Genomic DNA, 18,506 nt, shown 5'->3' on the forward strand with positions numbered 1-18,506 from the left:
CCTGAAGAGTGTGCGCCGCAGGTCAGAACCATGTCTGCGGGCTGCCCGGCCCCTCAACCGCCCGCAGGGACCCCTGAAATCCACACTGGGATGCTGAAGCCCCGGAATGGGCAGAAAGACCCCCTCCAGCGGCAGCTGATGGTTTCCAGCCTGAGCCCAGAGTTAATTTTTTCACGACTTTATTTATTTATTTATTAGATAAAAGGGAGAGAGAGAGCGGGGGGAGGAACAGAGGGATAAGCAGACTCTGCACTGAGCATAGAGCCCAACTTGGGGCTCAATCCCACGACCCCGAGATCATGACCTGAGCCGAAATCAAGAGTCAGATGTTCAACCGACCGAGCCCCCCAGGCACCCCGCCTTAAATCTACCATGCTGTTTTGTGCACGTTGCACAGAGAATTACTTCCTAGATGTCTTCCTGCTCTCTCAAGGGAGGTGGGAGAGAGAAGCTTTGTAAGTAGTGACTCTACGAGCACGGCCAGAAGGCCACCTCCATGAACCGTCTTCTGTGGAGTTAGGGGTGTGGGACATTGTGCTTTATCCCAGGAGAAAAGAGGGCAAAACCACAGCGGAATAACCTAGAGACGTCCAGCTGAAAGAACTCACAGAGGCTCACCCATTAACAAAGGGTGAGGAAGAACTTTATTCCCACTGTGCACTACTGGACAACTAATAAGAAAGATTAATCATGGATTAGCATCAACCGGCCCAACAACAGAGCGGCTTTGCGGTACAGTCTTCCACTCTTCCCGCTCGCGTCACCTCACTCTGGGAGCTCTGACTGTTTACTTTCTTCTTCTTCAAAACTAACAATCCCTGGGGGGAGAAAAGAAACATGAGTATATTTCACACTCATTTTTTCTATTTTGAAATCCTGTGTGCTAACAGATCTTTTGCAATGAATAATATAAATAGTAAGCATCTATTGGGCAAAAAAATGCAACGCTGAACTTTATCTCATACAGATTTTGTAGTTTTTCTTTGGTACCGGTGTTAGGAGTGAGTTGGACAGTTAGGTAGTCGGGGCCAGGTTCCCAGCAGGAAAATACAGAGTCAGGGCAGCTAAAATAAAGCCGCACTAGCATCCCGTTCTGCAGCTTGGACAGGACCACACTGACATTCTGCTTTTCGGCCTTTGCAGAAGTGACTTCTGCAAAATGTCCTAAAATAAGACAATTAACCACAAAGCATTTGTCAATATCACGGGCGAGGGGCAGTTAAAACCTAAGCCCCCAGACGTCAGCAAAAAAAGACCTTCAACATATGGACATGAACCTAGTAGGCAGACAGACACGTGACCAGAGCCCTGATTGGCACGACTCAGCACACCCTGATTGCTTAAGATAGTTCTGCAAAAGAGCTCATAAAAACCCCTAAACTTAGAAACCCCGAGGGTGACTCTCTCCGGCCCCCCTCCCTCTCTGGGAGCTTCCTACTCTTGCTCAAGAAACTTTGCTTTGCTGCCCACCACCCTTCGTCTGGTCTACCTCTTCATTCTTCAAAGCAGCGTGACCAAGAACCGTGGGCACTAAGGGGACAAAAAATCCTGTAACACCAGCAATAAACTAAGCAAAAGGTAAATCCAAAGTCAATGCTGAGAATATTCCCGTAAGTGAGAGCGAGCTCAGTATATCTTTGCCTAATTACACTGTCCAAATACGACCAGCTTTGCAAACGTGAGGCCTCACTGCTTGGCCCTCGCATCAATGAAAAGAAAGGCAAGGACTTGCTACATTCTGGTAAGATGCTACCTTGAAAGTTTCACGAAAGTTAGAGTTATTTTTTATCGTAAGTAAATTCTACAACCTCACTGCTGGCGATGAAAAGAGATTAGTAGGCTGAACTGCAGACGTAATGCAGGAATCCTGCTACATCTTGAGTTTCTGTTACTGTCATGAAATGTTTGCTACTAGGCCCATTGTTTACTTTAGCCCATTTTTTGTTTAAGGCACTCTGACATTTTGGCATCTGCCTTGAAAGGTGCTGGTAGCACCGTCCCTCCCCTCGCCCCACTGGCCCACTCGCAGGAATACTTCTGATGCTGCCACACTTGCTCCCTGCATCTGCCCGTACACAGCAGTGAGCAGCGGGCACTCGGCGGGCACACAGCGACCACTCTGCAGGCATATGGCAGACACACGGCAGGCACATGGCGGGCATGTGGCGGGCACATGGCGAGCACATGGCGGGCACACGGCGGGCACACGGCAGGCATGCAGCAGTCACACGGCGGGCACACGGCAGACACCTGGCGGTCGAGTCACCAATTGTCCACACACTTCCCGTCAGGCCCTCGGTGCCTCTCGGGCCGCGGGTTGGGCAAGCGCGGTGCCGCCGCCGAAGTGCTGGGGATCAGCCGCAGCCTCCCCGTAGGGAGCAGCCCTGTGCTGCTTAGACGCTCTGTAGATGCAGGCCTCCTCGGTTCTCACTAACTCAGGGCACTGGGGACAAACACGGGAGGCAGGGGGTTCAAGCAGGAGGCCCCCCGGCTGCTAACAGGAACGTCCAGCCCCCGTGCTCTCAGCCACAGGCCGCCCAGCCCCCCGCCCGGCTTCTCTAGGGCGTCTCTGGGGCGCCGTCACGGGGCAGCTCCACTCCCTTGCCAACACGAGCCCGACTCCCGTGCGCCCAGCGCACTGACACGGACACCTGCTCTACAGGAGCTCATTATCGCGGAGATTCTCTTCCAAAAAGGTATGCTCTTAATTCACGAGAGAGACAAACTAACCTGCACGGGGTCCGCAGGCCAGCAACCCCGTCCGCAGCCAGCTATTCCCAGGCCGCGGCGTCTCTCACCACCGAGACACCCGCCAAGCCAGACACGAGAAACGGCTCCAAGCAGAAAGCCTTCCTGAACTTCCTGGTGCCCACAGTGCTTGGAAGATTTTCAAAGATTCTAGCAACCTGAAGCCCCAGGCAGACCGAAGGTCGAATCCCTGGCCTGGGACCTGCAGATGCAGAAGCTTCTAGATTAATGGTACATTCAAACCACTTTAAAAGGGCTGATTCCCAGAACTGCTGGCCCCTAATTGTACTCCTGCGATTCGACCACGGTAAAATCAGATAAAAACAAAAACAAAATGAAGCCGTGTTCTAAATCTCTAGCGAGACTCCGCAGCCCGAGGCTGCTCCTTTGGTGAAAACAGAGATGATGAGCACGTGACGGAGAGCAGAGGCCGCGCAGGGCCGCCGGCTGTCCCGGCCACAGTCAGGGGCTTTGTCGGAGTGCCTGAGAGAGCGACACCCCCACGGCCCCACGCGAGCGCTCAGCCGGCCCAGGGATCTCATTCCCGGGGTGGCCGCAGCGGCCAAGGTCAAAGACAGGAGAACCGAGAGCCCTCCCCAGTGTGGGCCGCCTCCTCCCTGGGCCCGAGTGCGCTCACCCGGGTCGATGGTGTCGTACCGGAACTCCTCTCGGCCATACTCTCTGCCCTCCTCCCTGTTGCCTCCGCCGTAGTCCTCCCCCGGCCTCATGGAGTCCATCTCCCCCTCGGAAGCATCTGCCGGAGCCTGGCCCTCCTCCGAGGGCTCCCCGCCGCCTGAGATGAAGGCCAGGAACCACTGTCACGGACGCTGCAGCCCTTCCTCACCTGTCAGCGCCCGATCCCTCCTGCTGATAGGGCACCTGCCACCCGCCCCGGGGAACCCCTCCCCTGCATGAAGTCACCCAGTCCAGCCCAGATCTGGAGTGCCCGTCCCCCATCTCAGCGAGGGGTTCGGGTGGGCAGCTGTACATCCCACTGAGAAGCCACGCTCTGTTCCCCGGGGTTCCAGAGCCATAGGGTGACAGTTCGGTAGAGTCAATGAGCTTTGCTCTCCAAAGGGAAAGGAATGCCCACAAGCAGAGACCAGAGAGCGGAGGCCTGACCCTGCCGGACCTCTCCGGCTGTAGGAACCCCAGCATGTTAGCATTGTTTCACTTGGGCCAGGTTGAGTTGGTTTTCAATCCCTTGCAGGGCAAGGACTCCTGCCCAGGGCAACCTTCTCTGACAGCCCATGACACCTTGGCCACTTCTCAGGAGGACCACTGGGATGCGGACGGACAGACGCTGCCACATCCTCTTCAGGAAGGACTTGTCACCTGGCTGCTCTCAGCCCTGGCCCGAGCTCATGCCCACAGCCAGTCGCTGGCCAAGGGGGGTGGGCTTTTAATGGCAAGGCTTCCCGTGGGACCAATCAGGGTGTCTAACCAGTCAGTCCCCCCGACCCCCTCTCCCTCCACCCCCAGGAGGACCCGACCCCCCAGCTCCCCCCGACATTATCCTGCACACGAAACAGGCCCAGAGTCCCAGGCCCACAAGGAGGAGGTGCCCAGCACCAGCAGCCAAGAGGTGCCCCTTACCCTCGGCTCCTGGAGCCTCTTCTGGGCCAGTCCCTTCCATAGGTGGCTGCTCCTCGGGGAGCGTCGGGGTCCAGAGAGCCAGTTCTGTGATTTTGGTGGCTTTCCATTTTGGAACCACGGCCATCATTGTCGTCTCCTCCTCCTCTTCCTCTTCTCCTCTTTCCTATTTTAAGTTTAAAAATGTAAGATTACCAGCACATGTGTGGACTCGGTGTGGGATGTTTACCACGGGGGGGACATTTGACCAGCGTGACAGCACGGCTCAGCGGTCAGCCCAGGTGTCAGCTGTCCCTGGTGTGATCCCGGCTCGAAGGTGGGTCTTGGAAGCATGAGGACGAGGCACGGACGGACACCGCCACGCGGCACCTCGCACTCCCGCTCCTGCCGTGAATGGCTTCCGGACTTGACATTCCCAGCCTTCCGGAGCAGTTAAGACGCGACCGAGACTGGGTGTGGCTTTCAGTTGCTCGGTCACATTTTCTGTATGTGTAATTAGCGAGCATCCCCGGGAGGAAAGGGCTGGAAGCATCCTAAGTCGACCATATGGCGTGGAAGGGCCTGAATAGTAAATCTCTAGAATCCAGGATTACGGGGAAATGAAATGCCATGAAAGCAGAGGGACAGTTGATCCTCTCCATGTGCAGGGTCTTTTGTAAGAGTGTATGGTTCAGCAATTCAGCAGCCGGCAGACGCCCAGTGGGCGGAACATGCCAGCCTATTCCCCAGGTTTGTAACGGTCACAAATTTCCAAAGATCTGAATATCAGTCAATGTGGGAAATGTCACTGTCACATAGAGGAGAATACATATGACAAAGAGTGACAGAGACCTATTACTCCCGCTGAGTCACTCAGAACTAAATGGCTTGGTTTCCAAATTTCTGAGCTCCATCCCCCATGAAGGGTGACGCCAAAGCCCGAGGCCTGCACCTGAATCACGGGGCGGCTGTGAAAACCCGGTCGGAGCTTCTGCGTCACGACGTTTCTAGCAGACGCTCAGGTGACGCAGATGCTGCAGGCCCAGGACCACACCGGGAACAGCCCCGGGGCACCTGTGGTCTCGCATGCCCCGTGCACTGTGACACCTGGTTTCTCTGCTTCTCACAGCCCCGGTCACCATCCCAGAAAGCACAAGCGCAGCCTTAGACCAAGGCCCTCGGGTTGTGTGCTCCTCCCCAGGCATCCTCCTGAGTAGGGGCAGTTCCACGTGTATGGCAATATCCCCCCCGTCGGTGTCAGGATGTCCTTTCTACCTTCTCCTCAGCTTCCTGAAATTCTGACTTCTAAGAACTTTTCCCGGAACAGACCCAAACTGCCCTCCCCTCCAATCACAGCAACTGCTCAGTCCCTCATGAGACTATAACGGCCAGATTTGGGGAGCGGTGGGGGCAGTGTGGAGAGTTGAGCCGGCAGTCCCCTCAGGGGCCAGGAAGAGGTTTCCAGCCCCAGGGGAGCCCAGCAAGGACACCATCTGTCGCTGTCACAACCTAACAAGACAGCGCTCAGCTCTGCGCGCTGTTCTTGACCACACCTGCTGAGGGTGCCGCACAGACAGGCATGTGGGGAGCTGTAGCCCGCAGGGGGTGATGCGTCAGATTCCTCCACGTGCGTCAGCTTCTGGGGGCCCCCCTCACTCAGACTGCCCGTCCTGGGATCAGGCACAAACGATGCTGAGGCTGGGGGTGGGCCTATTTTTAGCAACAAAATCAAGCATTGGACCACTTCAAATTGCGTGGTTAGCTAGGAAACTGGCCCCTGCCACTATCCGTGGCAGCTGGTCCAAAGGGACGGTGAAGGCAAGCGGGGGGCCAGGGGACCGGTCACCGTGAGCCCACGGGGGATTCTGGCCACTGGGGAGGGTGCAGACGTTCACTCTACAGAACGAAGTGCCTCTGGCAGAGTGATACGAAGGAACAACAGGGGAGGGGAGAGGAAAAGCGGGGCGGAGGCCGGGCCTGGGCGTGGGGGTGGCCCTCCTTGTAACCTGATCAGATCCGTGGGCTCGAGACCCCCGGGCAGCTCTTTGGCGTACGGACAGAGGAAGCCGTGCCACTCACCACATCTGTTAAACGGTACTCCCCGTGCTGTTCACATCCGATATCAAACACGTACTTTCCGGGGCCGATAGGCTACAGGCAAAGAGAGACCAAGAAGGGCTTCACTCTCAGCGTTCAGCACCCGACGGAGCGCGCAAAATGCCGCGGAGACGACACCTCCGGAAAAACGGCCCAAAGTCAGGTAGCGGGACAGCCAGGGAGGGCTAAAGACCGCTTTTATCATCTCATGGCCAACGGAATTGCCAGGGACAGGGCCTGTTTGGTTTGTTATTTAAACCTTAGTTTTATCTTCATAAAAGTAATGTACTTATAAAGATTTCACTCAGTCCACACCCACAGGCAAAGGAGCTAGAGATAGAAGTGCCACTAATATTGCGACACGGTCTTGGGGCACCGGGGGGCTCAGTCAGTCAAGCCTCCGACTCTTGATTTCAGCTCAGATCCTGATCTCCGGGCTGTGAGGAGCCTGCACTAGGCTCCGCACTGGGCGTGGAGCCTGCTTAAAATTCTCTCTCCCTCTCCCTCTGCCCCTCCCCCTGCTGCTAAATAAATAAATAAATAAATAAAATCTTTAAAAACATATATTGTGACATAGTCTTTATAACTTTATTCCTTATTTCTGGTACATAGATTTTTCTAAATGAACCTTTGACCCTAATTACACACACTGACTCACACTCTGCTGTTACGTAGAAACAGGGCGTAAACGAGTTCCCGTATTTACAAATAGGCTTCCACAACGCCAGTTGTCGGCCTGGTGTCTCCTTTCATTTAAGAATCAGAACCTATCGTACCCGTCTACTGCTGTGCCCACTGGCATGCCGAGGCTGTCCTTTCCCAAGACGACTGCGGGAGACCGTTCAGAGTCACGTCGTACGTACACTCTTGACATTTTCCTCAGGGAAGTTTTCAGAGGGGGAATTTCTGGTACACACACGCACACACACACACTGTTCACATATATGCTCACAAAATACATAGACGCACCTGTTCTTTTATATATGAACCAGAATGAGGCTCCCCTCGCTTTCCCCACAGCAGCACTTCAGAGCCCCTTGTCTTCAAACCCTTGTTTTTCCGGGGCATTAACGCTTTGCTCTATCTTTACATTTTTTAAATATATTTTTAAAAAAACAGGATTTCATCATAAAGTCACATCTCTAAGCTATTAGTAGGGTTGAATTTTTTTTAACACTTTGACCACTTAATCACATTGATTGATGCAAATGCTTTATATATTTATATTTAATGTGACAAATATCCTAACCCCATTGGTCATTTATTTCTTAAATTTTCTTTATAGCACATTCTAATCTGTAAGCAATTATTTTTATCAAGCAAAATATATTGGTTTTTCCTTTATATTTCTGTTTAGAAAGTCCTCTTTCCTCATTTCAAAGTTAATGAACATTTACCTATTTTTTTTCTGTCTGTGGTTTTGTTTGCATTTAACCCTTTACTCCCTCTAGTGCGTGTGTTCATCTCATGCTGGATGACAAACTGACTCTGTTTTCTCCCAGATGGTTATCAAGCTGTCTGAACACCGCTCCTTGACTTCTCCCCATCATGTCCTCATTAATTTAAATGACGGCCCTTTTCAGGAGCTAAGTTGCCGTGGGCACTTGAATCTATCCCTAGACTTTCTCCATGGAGAAATACAAATCAATGAAGCAGATTAGAAAGTCTAGGGATGATTCAAGTGCATACGGTAATGCACGTATCAGAGCTTCAAAGTTTGTTTTAATAACTTGTTGGCAAGGATATGAACAGGTCATTCTCTGAGGAAGATAGTCAAACCGGTAGCGAGAGTGTGTAAAGATGCTGGACTTCACTAGGAAGCGGGGAAATGCACGTTAAAACAGCAAGACATTTTTTATCCATCAGATTTGCAAAAACATTGAAGACTGATGACAGCCAATGCGGAGAATACGTGGCTCTGAGAGTCTAGTCCCCAGAGTACAGACTGGCACGGCTCTTCAGGGCACCTGGCAATATCAACCATGATTCGGAACGTCAGTATTCGTAGACTCGGCAATGGCTGTATCTAACCTACGTAAATATTCCCAAATGCGCAAAAAAGATAGACATCTCTGCGTGTATTTTCGTGTCCTGATGTCACGTGACCCGATTTATACGGTGACAGCCCCCGTGCTGTATGCGGACGTGTGCATACGTGCTGCACAGAAAGACGTGTGGAGGGTCGCACGCCAGGGGGAGAGGGGAGGGCTGAACCCGGGGGCAGTGGAGGGCCGGGCGTCTGGGGACTTTACAGCTGGAATGGACAGCTGACCCTTGAACAGCGCGGGTCTGAACTGCACGGGTCCACTTACATGCAGATTTTTTTCAATAAGTGCAGAGCAGTGCTACAAATGCGTTCTCTCTTCCTTATGACATTCTTCATAACATTTCCTTTGCGCCAGCTTACTGTATTATGAGATGTACATGACACAGGCACAAAGCACGTGGCTTCCCTCACTGTAGGAACACAGCGTGTAACACCTGGAGCCTACAACGTGTGTGTGAGCCACTGTTTATGTCGTCAGTGAGGCTTCCGGTCAACAGTGGACTATTAGCAGTTAAGTTGTTTGGGAGAAGTCAAAGTTCTTTGTGGATCTTTGTGCACAGGGTCAGGGTTCAGGACCCCTGACCCCTGCGTTGTTCAAGGGTCCACTGTACGTGTGTGCTATCTGCGTAAGTTTCACTAGCTGCACAAATCTCTTGTTTTCCAGATTAATCCAGGCTCAGCTACATTCATTGATTCTTCCCGATTAACTTTGGTCAAATTCTCTCCCTCCACACAGCTCCCCGTGCCAAAAAATATCCCACGAGAATTTTGCTGGGAATTACATATGCAACATATAGATTTGGGGAGAATGTGCTGCTTTACAAAGACTTATTAAAAGTAGAATCCATAATTAGGGATTACGGATCCATAATTTTGTATAAATGAAAACAGTTTTAAGAGAGTCTGAGGTGACTTCATTAAATTGGTTCAATATTCCTATGTCCACTTTCTTTTTAAAAAAAAAAAAGATTTATTTGGGGCGCCTGGTTGGCGCAGTCGTTAAGCGTCTGCCTTTGGCTCAGGGCATGATCCCGGTGTTCTGGGATCGAGCCCCACATCAGGCTCCTCCGCTATGAGCCTGCTTCTTCCTCTCCCACTCCCCCTGCTTGTGTTCCCTCTCTCGCTGGCTGTCTCTATCTCTGTCGAATAAATAAATAAAATCTTTAAAAAAAAAGATTTATTTATTTGAGAGAGAGAGCGAGGGCAGGGGGAGGGGCAGAGTGAGAAGGAGAGAGACTCCTCAAGCAGACGCCCCCCTGAGCACAGAGCCTGATGTGGGGCTCAATCTCACGACCCTGAAATCATGACCTGAGCTGAAACCAAGAGTCAGATGCTTAACCAACTGTGCCACCCAGGCGCCCCCCTCTATGTCAACTTCTAACGCCTTTAATTTGCTCGGCAAACTCTTCAGGGAAAGTTTCTGGCCAAGGCCGGCTCGAAGCAAGAGGAAGGCCGGCGTGCTGGCAGCTGAATCATGCAGGGCTCCTCTGCACCCAGCAGGACTTGGCACAGCCGCAGAGCCCTCCACACGGAAGGGATCAATTGTGAGCCCTGTGGACCAGACGCCTTCACGCCCAAGTTCACGTCCGGGGTGAGTGGGCTAGCCTCAGCAAGGAAGAAGCCCGTGGGTCTGCCTCCCCAGGGCTCCAGCCCCGTGCCTCCCAGGGAAAAGAAAGTCCAAACACCCACATGCTCAACCACGTCTGGCCCACCCGTGATGAGCAGCACATAAGAGAGGCAGGACGCCCCCGTGTTGTAACGATGGGCGGGATCACTGCCCGGGGAGAGTGGGGATTTCCATGAGATGCAGAGAGAAGAACCGAGTGTCCTCCGCTCTGCCCTCTGTGGGCATGAGAGGCTCGGGAACAGGCACGGTTGCCCACTTTCTGTATCTGGAGGGGGTGGGAGGGTTCGCTGAGTGTTTAGGATTCTTCGTTCACATATTTACATAGACTGGGGGAGGAGAGTGCACATCGTTTCCCACCGACTTACATTTTTGTTCAAGAACTTGCCCTGGTACCTGTGGTTCAGGTGAATGAGCTCAGCTGCACCCTCCTGCTGTCCGTTCACCCAGGTACCTACGTACTTACTGCCCGTCTCTGCATAGAAATAGGTGCCTTGCCCGTGCCTGGTTGAGACGGAGAGAAAAATGCATTTTTTTCCGACACAGTGGGAAACCTTCCAGATTTATAAGACAGACATTTAAATTGACGGTGGCCTATACTTGGCTTCTCTCTCTGTGCCCCATCAAAGCGCGCTCCCGCTCTGTGTGCCCACGCACGGGAGGGGCGCCGCCTGCTGGACAGAGACGCCCTTCCCGCGTATCAGCCAGTTCCTAGGGACAGAAGCGTTGCTCCTGGGAGCTGTGGCTCTGTCCCCAGGGGCTTCCTCCGAGGTCTCCTTGCCCCAGGGGCTCATGAATGAAGGACCACATATTCTTCCCGCGAGTCTGCACCTGCCCAGTAATGTCGCCTCTGGTATGCCCACCTTAAAACCATGAAGGGTTTGGACTGCCTGGCAGAGTTGGCTAACGGGCTTTTGTCATGATTCTGCTTCCTAGTAAAACATCGTCATAGTCTCATTGTGTAAACAAGTCTACAGAGCAGGAGAGAGAACACAAACCTTTGGTGAGCAAACCACTCCCCAGTGTAGGTGTCGTTATTGACGTAGTAGTAGACGCCGTAGCCGTGCCTTTGGTCATCCGCCCACTCCCCTGGAAGGGACGACACAAAAGCAGGCCCGGGTGAGAAGGGAGAGATGGCCTTCCCCTGCTGTCTCCTCCCTCTGTGACTTCCCCCTGTCCTGCTGCCCCTCTGGCTGGACGGCGTGGCATGGGGAGGGGGGCTGGTTAAGGGAAGCCGAGTCAGGGGCTCCCTGGAGGCAGGTCTGGGCAGGTGCATGCATGGGGGCCGCAGTCACCTGTGTGTGCCAACAGCAGGTAACACCGCCGGTCAGTGGCAGAGCGAGGATTTGAACCCGGGCTTTGTCTGCCCAGCAGTCCCTGCATACACTCCTTCTGCCTGCATGTGTTTAGCGATCCAGTAACAACACCAAGGCTTGATGATCTCTCCTCGGCCTCTTGCCAGCCGCTCACTCTACTTCCCACCTCATCACCGGGCTCCGACATACCTTTCCAGCCCGGGTGCCCGGGGTGCCCCACCTGCACACCAGCTCCGTGCGCGTGGACGCCGCACCGTCCCCAGCCACTGCCTCTGCTTGGACCCTTCCCTCACTAATTGTCCCTGCCTCCTCACCTCCGTGCTGGTTCCTGCAATCGCCTGCTGACTTGCTGAGAGATACCGGAACTGGCAAAGATACCATCAAATTCCCAACACCACTACCACAGTGACAACAGCAAACTAGTCAGGGACTGTAGTCGATCCTTGAAGTTGGATCCCTGCACCAGGAGACTTACAACACCCTCCAATCTTACAGCGCACGTAGCAAAGAAACTTAATAGAAGTTTCTGAGGTTGACACCTCTCCAAAAATCGCACGTGGCATTGCTAGAACAAGTTGTTACTCTGAATGACACTTTTCTAGACTATGAATAATTTTTAAAAATGAATTTTGATCAATTTTTGATCCAAGACAAAAGATAGCATTCTCTATTTTCTCTGCAGAAAGGGATATTACAAAATTGTTGTCGGACATCCCATTATTAGCTAGAAAGGTAAGGAAAAGCTGTGCGGCAGGCACGTCAGACATGAATTTTTATTTATTTATTTATTTTTAAAGATTCTATTTATTTATTTGACAGAGAGAGAGACAGCCAGTGAGAGAGGGAACACAAGCAGGGGGAGTGGGAGAGGAAGCAGCAGGCTTCCCAGCAGAGGAGCCTGATATGGGGCTTGATCCCAGGACCCTGGGATCATGACCTGAGCTGAAGGCAGACGCTTAACGACTGAGCCCCCCAGGCGCCCCAGACATGAATTGTTAAACATCCATCTGTTACTTCCTGGGATTTTGTAATGTTTGTGGTATTTTAAAATTGTTTTTATTTATTTCGATTTTTATTACAAATAAACATTCATATTTATGCCAATCTTATATTCTTTTTCTTAAAGAGAGCCCCCCCAAACTTGCATACGCTTCTGGCTTACAGGAAACCTGGATCCTCTACCGCGTGAAGAGAAAGAACACACGGCGCCCAGAACATGTGCATCAACCCAGAAATACGTGTTTACGTGAGCGAGCCCCACGTTCACCGACAACACAAATCTACACAAGCACCGGTCCCCACGGTTTCCATACCAGCCCCACAAGCTCGCGAGCGCTCCGTGAGACAGACAGGCAGCGCTTCCAGGAGCAGAGCCGCCCCGGGAGAGCTGGCCCTCGCCCAGGCGGGGGACAGACACGCAGCAGCCGAGAGAGCTGCGCGTTCGGGGAGCAGCTAACAGCCCAGAGGGGAGGAGGTGGGAACCGGTACCGGCGAAGAAAGAGGCATGATGTGCATCAGCAGCGGCAGGAGAAAGGGTGACAGAGAACCCCCAAACTGCAATAACTCAGCAAACACAGGGGCTTGAACCTAAAGTCGTCCTGAGGCTAGAAAGAGGATGCAGAAGTCCTGGAGGACTTGGGTTTTAAGGGGCAGTGGTGTCCTGGTAAATTACCCGCTTGAAAGAGGGAGGACGAGGTGGAGGAGGGCAGATGCGCAGCAGGGCCGGTTTCTGTGGTGTAAATATTCCCACTGCGGCCAAGGCTGAGCTGCTCCGGGCTGGGGATAAGCAGCCCAGAGCTGGCTTGTGTGAGCTCTCGGGAGCGGAACAGGCAGGGCCCCGGGGGCCGAGACGTCCCTCGGTTTCTTCCCAAAAAAGACCATGACAAAACAATTCCATCCTCTTCTCTTGGCCATGAGAGCTGGTCTCCAGGGCAGCGTGGCAAGAAAAATGTAGTGAGTATTGTGAAAAAAATGTTCAAGAAAAAAATAAAATTGCAGGGGCACCTGGATGACTCAGTGAGTCGAGCATCTGACTCTTGATTTCGGCTCAGGTCATGATCTCAGGGTCGTGGGATTGAGCCCCGTGTCCAATGGGCTCCGTGCTCAGTAGGGGGTCTGCTTGAGATTCTCTCTCCCTCTCCCTTTGTCTTTCCCCCCATGTTCTCTCTGTTTCTGTCTCACACAAATAAATAAACCTAAAAAAGGAAGGAAGGAAGGAAGGAAGGAAGGAAGGAAGGAAGGAAGGGAGGGAGGGAGGGAGGGAGGGAGGAAGGAAGGAAGGAAGGAAGGAAGGAAGGAAGGAAGAGAAGAAGGAAGGAAGGAAGGAAGGAAGGAAGGAAGGAAGGAAGGAAGGGAGGAAGGAAAGAAGGAAGGAAGGGAGGAAGGGAGGAAGGAAAAGGGGCCCCTGGGTGGCACAGTAAATGAAGCGTCTGCCTTCAGCTCAGGTCATGGTCTGGGGTCCTGGGATCGAGTCCCACATCGGGCTCCCTGCTCATTGGAATCTGCTTCTCCCTCTCCTTCTGCCCCTTCCCCTGCTTGTGCTGTTTCTCTATATATATCAAATAAATAAAATCCAAGAAAGAAAGAAAGAAAGAAAGAAAGAAAGAAAGAAAGAAAGAAAGAAAGAAAGAAAGAAAGAAAGAAAGAAAGGAAGGAAGAAATTAAATTGCAGAAGGCACCGAATTTCAAGCCAGTTCGGAAACTTTTTTACGAGTCCCGGTTTACCGAGTCGCCCGGGTCCTGTGAGAGGTCCTGCCCAGCAGATGGTAACGGGCAGCAGGAAAGGGAGCAGTGAGGGAGCTAAGTGAGGAAAGGTGGCCTCCGGGAGCAGGTCTTTAACAGCCACGCGGCAGGTTCCCCTTTTTATAGAGCAGGCCATTGAGAAACTGTATTACTGTTGCTTTAAATGTGCACTGTGTTTTTTAAAGTCTTTCTACGCCTAATCCTATACTTTCTTATCATTCTCGATTGTGTCAACGGAGTGTTTTTCAGCTACATTTCTGTTCATGAGAAATCCCCACGGTTGTTGGCTGGTGGTCTGGGTTGGTTTTCCTCCAGGAGAGCACTGTCCCCTGACAAAGCTCTCCACATGCGTCCACCCTGCCACCGTCCCCAGGCTTCCAGGCTCCCAGGTCTGGAGCTCTGGGGGTTAAAGACGCCGTGAGGCTCTGTGCTCCCCCAGTGCCTCCCTTGCTTCTGCTGCTCAGCACACGGGCTCACAAGCTGCGCTGGCTGCAGGGACACTCAGATTCCCCACAGGGGCCAATTCGTTAATTACAAGGCTTTCTGGTTTCTGTGTCAACCCTGTGAGCTTGTGTTTGTTGAGTGACTGAGTGATCTGGAGAACATGACGCTCTCTCGTACAGCCCAGCATCCACAGACATGTCCGATCCCCAAACCAGAGCTCGACAACACAAAAATCTGCTTTGTGGGCACATTTTACCTTCATATCTTGATCCATCTGGGTATATAAAAGTGCCGTGACCATGCTTTTTATTTTTAACGTATTCTCCAATGTACCGAGCACCGTTTTTAAATTTGTAGATCCCCTGAAACACATGGATTATATATAATTCATATCATCCCTGAATTCAGGGCTCACCACTACAACATTAACTGGCAAAAACTACCCACTGAAAGCACCTGTTCTGACCTGGCCATGTCTTTTCCCGTGTTCGTAGTTCCCTTCATACGTGTCCCCATTGGGCAGTCTTGCTTTCCCGTGTCCGTGCCGTTCACCCACCTCATTCCGCTCCCCGTCGTATTCCTGCACAGAAGACACAGGGGTAATTACAGCTACCACGTATTAATCATTAAGGATGCGTTAAGCATTTCTATAAATAGTATTTCATGGACTCCTTCCCAATCCTTAGCCCCATCTTACAGGTGAGGTAGGTGACCACACCTGGGGGATGTGGAACATTGGTCCAAGGTGACATCCCTAGTCCCTGTCACTGATGGGAGCCTCACTCGCTCTCTCCAACATCTGAGCTTGCCATGTATCATGATAATCCTTTAACTGTAAACAAAATCAACAAATTGTGGAAAACGCCACGTATTCCGAATTGTGTTCTTTACGGGAACATGTGTGAAGTAAGAGATGCTGGTGGGATAGGTCTCAAGCCACACAAATACCTCCCCTTTGCTTCCTCCAATAATCCAGGACTTAAGATGCAAAAAACCACCTCTTCTTTCAAGGATCCCTGGGTGTCTGTGGCCTCACGCCAGCTTCCACCCTTAGGAGGCGCCAGTGGGAGGGGAAGCCACACGGGGGAGATGAGGAGTAACAGGGCTCGGTTGTCACAAGAGTCCCTAACCCCACTTAGTTAATCTCCTTATCAAGTTTAAACTCCTTATCAAGAGACTTGAGTTTCAAACACTCATAGACTAAGACAGAAATAATTATGTATCTTAAAAGTAAATCAATTTAAAAAACCTAACACAGGCTTGTAATTCACCTATTTTCTCCTACCCTTCATAAAAGAAACACTCCTCAAGCACCTAATCGTAAGTGCGGAGTGGACATAGTACACGATGGAAGAGCCAAGGCACAGAGTAATGATAGGACGCGGAGTGGTATCTGCGAAGATTGCAGCACCAGCTCGGACACGCTACCAGGGCTTCAGAAAAAACACTGCTGCGGTCTGCCCTTGCCTTGCACGATCCAGCTCAAAATCCTTGCTCAGAACAGAAGGCAGAAATGTGTGACCTTACAGATTTGTTTCAGGGTTAGTCTAAATCAAAATGTACAAAAGCTCCCCCCCCTCGCTCAGAAGACCTCCCAAGGCACCCAATACTGAACCACTGGAGGGATTGGATAGGAGGGGAACTCTTTAAAATGCCCCCAGCTGTGATTCAAAGCTAAAATTATGGGCACAAAAGAGTTACAAATCACTAGGGCTACCCGAGGAGACAAACTCCAAGTCTTACTGGGCAAATGCTGTGGGTTGGGTTCCCCCAGAAACAGACCCTGAGCAATTGATTTTTTGAAACTGCTCCCTGAGAAATCCATAAAGGGGACAGGGAAACAGACATGAAAGAGGAGCAGGGGGCGTCAGGAGATGTCCCAGAGCGGGCCTCGCTGCACGGGGGGTTCTGGGGTGTACATCACTGCAGTCCATCCTGCTTTTTAGCACTAGCTGCTGGCTCTCCGGAGAGCACGTAGGTCCCCGGCTTCTGGCTCTCCGCTTCGTAGAGGTGCTCGTCTGGAGCAGTAACCGGGACAGAAGCTGGGAGATGGGTGCACAGAGCTAGCCAAATGTCTGAGCAGGCACCCATGTATCCCAGCGGAGGTCACAGATTTTTCAGTTAATTCGGAGGTTATCTCAACTCTGTACCCCGAACACACACACCCATGGCTGGAGTTCCCTCCTGCCAGCCGGGAAATGGCCACCTTCTGGGGCAGAGTGGTCAATCTGTGGACATATATATATGCCCACACGGCGCCCAGCTCACACCGCTGGGTGCGGCGCACCCGCATCGCCTCTCTGCTGCTGAAACCAGGGAATGATTCCAACGATTGGGTCAGCTCCCGCAAGACTGAAGAAAGCACATGGGATTCCAGGTCTCTAGGGCAGAATCTTCTCAGCATCTCTTGAAGGCTGCCACGAAGCAGCTTTCCTCCATCCACCGTGATCCATTAGAGAAGCACGGCAGGGCGGGTGCCCCAGCAACCACGGAGAGCGCCGGGATGGACACTGGCAGCAGGGAGGAGATGCTTCCGGAGGCTTTGACTCCGAAATCTTTGCCTTTAATGGGAGGCGGGATGCGGAGGGGGGGAGGAGACGGCGAGGGGGGATGTGGCATGAAGACGTCAGCGTTTCACCTTTCACCGCCAACTTCCAGGACGCGGCGCCGCTGTGGCCGGCGCGGTCCCCGGTCCCTGGCTGGTCTCCGGGGGAGCACCCGGGAAGGCCTCCCCCTCACCCGGCGCTCTCACCCCAAGATCATTCTCTCCCTCCTCCTCCAACTCCTCCGAGCCCAGGTCCGACATGGCCTCGCCCCGGTCTCGGTCCTCGCCGCCACCAGCGCGTCTCTAGTCGGTAGGTCCCCGCCGCCGGCACCGCCGCGTCCACCGTCGCCATGGAGACACGGCCTGCCCCGCCTCCCCCCCCCCCCCCGGCCGGGCTCTGGCGGAGGGGTGGGGAGGCGCCGGGCGGAGCCACTGGCAGCGTTCGGGTGCTGTCATAGCAACGGGAAGGGGCGCCCCGGCCTATCGCCGCCCGGGAGGAGAGGGGGCGTGGCCTAGGGCGCGAAGGGGCGGGGTGGGAAGGCACGGGGCGGAGCCACTGGAAGGTTTCGGTGATGTCATAGGAACGGGGCGGGGGGGGGGCGTACCTAGACCAATCGCCGCCCGGGAAGAAGGAGGGGGCGGGAGTTGGGATGGATTTGGTACCCACCAGCTGCTAACCTGGACCCCATGTGGCTGGCCCCGGGACCCTGCAGCCAGCTGCTGGGTGATGCTGTAACGAAGAGCCACTTTTGGACCAAGGCCATAAAGACGTGGTGCCCAGAAGACGCACAGAGGCCAGCTGTGGACAGGGCTTCAACTCTGCGTGGTGCTGAGCACTGCCCCTTCCGATCCGTCCCCTTGGCTTCTTGGGTCCCTCTGTGGGCCCTGCCCGCTCCTCCTCACCTTCTGGGCTTTTCTGACCCTTCGGTGTTCGCAGTCCAGAGAGATATGTCGGCCGAGAGCTTTTCTCATGTTTATAAACCTCCTCCTGACGCCAGGAGTCACCTCTAACCTCTTAGCAGAGGCGTGTCCACACTGATGACCTTGAGAGTCTGACATCCCTTCTCCACCCCAAGCCTGAGTCCAGTCCCCTCTATACCCCAAGGAGGAAAGAACTTCAACTCCATGTATCATCTATCATCCATCCACCAACCTATCATCCAGCTAGCTATCAGCCCCTACAGCACCTGGAAAAGTGTTTTCCACACAGTAGATGCTCAGCCGAGCCAGTGAAATCCAGTCCATCGGGGCCTTTAGATCCCCGGCGAGATGGAAATATGGTCGAGGTCTTTCTTCATCAGTGGTACCTAAAAGAGTCTCTATTTTATATGTGTAAATAGACAAAGACCACCCAAATGAACGAGCAAGGAC

The 18,506-nt window shown here is 52.9% G+C and overlaps 1 protein-coding gene across 2 annotated transcripts; it reads right to left on the bottom strand.

Annotated features, from left to right (window-relative positions):
* Positions 1 to 646: 646 nt before the first annotated feature.
* On the bottom strand, positions 647 to 17,411 carry RSPH1 (radial spoke head component 1). Of its 2 annotated transcripts, XM_045774200.2 has the most exons (9): positions 17,343 to 17,411; positions 15,057 to 15,170; positions 14,847 to 14,952; positions 11,087 to 11,177; positions 10,457 to 10,592; positions 6,400 to 6,471; positions 4,345 to 4,507; positions 3,386 to 3,541; positions 647 to 818 (listed from the first exon to the last, which is right to left on the bottom strand). In XM_045774200.2, the coding sequence occupies exons 1-9, from the start codon at positions 17,394 to 17,396 to the stop codon at positions 766 to 768; spliced, it is 945 nt and encodes a 314-aa protein (XP_045630156.2). In that variant the 5' UTR covers positions 17,397 to 17,411; the 3' UTR covers positions 647 to 765. The 2 variants fall into 2 exon arrangements, with proteins under 2 accessions (XP_045630156.2, XP_045630158.2); XM_045774202.2 differs by lacking the exon at positions 15,057 to 15,170.
* Between the last annotated feature and the right edge of the window lie 1,095 nt (positions 17,412 to 18,506).

This window comes from Ursus americanus, chromosome 4 (genome assembly GCF_024610735.1).
Source record: "Ursus americanus isolate L20-20 chromosome 4, mUrsAme1.1.p, whole genome shotgun sequence".
Classification (NCBI taxonomy): domain Eukaryota; kingdom Metazoa; phylum Chordata; class Mammalia; order Carnivora; family Ursidae; genus Ursus; species Ursus americanus.

Excerpts from the sequence above, each read along its gene's own strand:
- RSPH1 (XM_045774200.2), bottom strand. The coding sequence starts at position 17,396 with ATGTCGGACCTGGGCTCGGAGGAGTTGGAGGAGGAGGGAGAGAATGAT. Across the intron at positions 10,593-11,086 it reads GAGTGGTTTGCTCACCAAAG|GCACGGGCAAGGCACCTATT; the intron begins GTTTGTGTTCTC and ends CGTCTCAACCAG. Across the intron at positions 819-3,385 it reads GTACGACACCATCGACCCGG|GGATTGTTAGTTTTGAAGAA; the intron begins GTGAGCGCACTC and ends TTCTCCCCCCAG.